At 38.7% G+C, this 1,327-nt stretch overlaps 1 protein-coding gene across 1 annotated transcript in view; it reads right to left on the bottom strand.

Annotated features, from left to right (window-relative positions):
* Nucleotides 1-1,327, bottom strand: part of DCLRE1A (DNA cross-link repair 1A) — an 18,880-nt gene that overhangs the window by 6,145 nt on the left and 11,408 nt on the right. The window contains exon 4 of the mRNA XM_012663879.1: nucleotides 267-407. Within this exon, the coding sequence (XP_012519333.1) occupies nucleotides 267-407 (141 nt within the window). The remainder of the gene's footprint in view (nucleotides 1-266; nucleotides 408-1,327) is intronic.

Genomic DNA, 1,327 nt, shown 5'->3' with positions numbered 1-1,327 from the left:
TTTCAATAACAGGATTCTCATATAAACATATTTTCCAAAATAAATTACAAAAAACTTGAGCTATAGTCAGTTAAGACACATAATCTCAAATTTTCCCTTAAGCAAGTATATTTTTTTCAAACAGCATCCCTCTGATAAACAGCCTTAAAACAATAACTGGCAATAAGGCACCATTTTGGTTACCTAAGCAAATGCTCAAATTATTCATAATACATAGAGCAAATACTGACAGTGGGAAAAGGAAGCAAACAAAGAAATTCTCTTACGTTGTATCTAAGTACAGCATATGGACTTTCTGGCCTGCAAGAAGAGAACGTTCCATGCTGGGATTTGCTCTGAAGTCTCCAGTATGTAATATGACAGTACCATTAGGAAGATAAAAAAGGATCATGACAGCACCTGGACAACTGAACACAAAATTTCAAAGGAATATTCTTAACACAGGCAAAGCATCTAAAGGAAGTTTATCAACAAGTTAATACACTCTACTAGTTAACCACAATGACATAGCATTGTATTACAGAGGAAATGAACACCATAAAAAAGAATGGGTGACCAGCCTAACCAAGAGCAAGACCCCCTCTCTACCAAAAGTAGAAAATTAGCCTGGCGTTGTGGCACACGCCCATAGTCCCAGCTACTGGGGAGGCTGAGGCAAGAGGATTGCTTAAGCCCAGGAGTTTGAGGTTGCTGTGAGCTACGATGATGCCACTGCACTCTAGCCCAGGCAACAGAGTGAGATTCTGTCTCAAAAAAAAAAAAAAGAGTGTTCAGGAAAAAACTCAGCAGGCCTGGGTTGCTCTTAAACTCTGCACATCTGCACATTACCAGGAAACGCCTGTCTTCAGGACTGGCCCTTCGCTGGCTCCTGGGAAATGAGCTCTGAGCCCTACAAATATTCTGCCTGATAAGGGTGTTTTATATGCCTGAGGCATTGGGCTTTGAGATACTAAATTGATCACATATTTATGCTAACTATGTGATCTATGGTGAATACCTGAATAAAGCTGACTTAAAAAATCAAAACTAAAATTGGATTGGTGATTAAAAAAAGAAACAGCAGCAAAGTTAGCAGATAAAAACTTAAAGGAAGGCAACCTGAAGTAATAGCATTGGCCAGGATTTTAGGAAACCTAGATATAGTCTTACTTCTTTCCTAAACATCTATGATCTCTATGGTACAGAAGGCTAAACATTCTATGAAAAGTAGAAAAAAGCATAGTTGATAGTTATGTTTTGACAACATAAATGCTGATAGTATTTTACATAAAAAAAAGAGGGAAAGGCCGGCGCGGTGGCTCATGCCTGTAATCCTAGCACTCTGGGC

Source organism: Propithecus coquereli, unplaced genomic scaffold (genome assembly GCF_000956105.1).
Source record: "Propithecus coquereli isolate 6110/MARCELLA unplaced genomic scaffold, Pcoq_1.0 Scaffold84, whole genome shotgun sequence".
Taxonomy (NCBI): Eukaryota; Metazoa; Chordata; class Mammalia; order Primates; family Indriidae; genus Propithecus; species Propithecus coquereli.
This window is presented reverse-complemented; position numbering and strand designations above follow the sequence as displayed.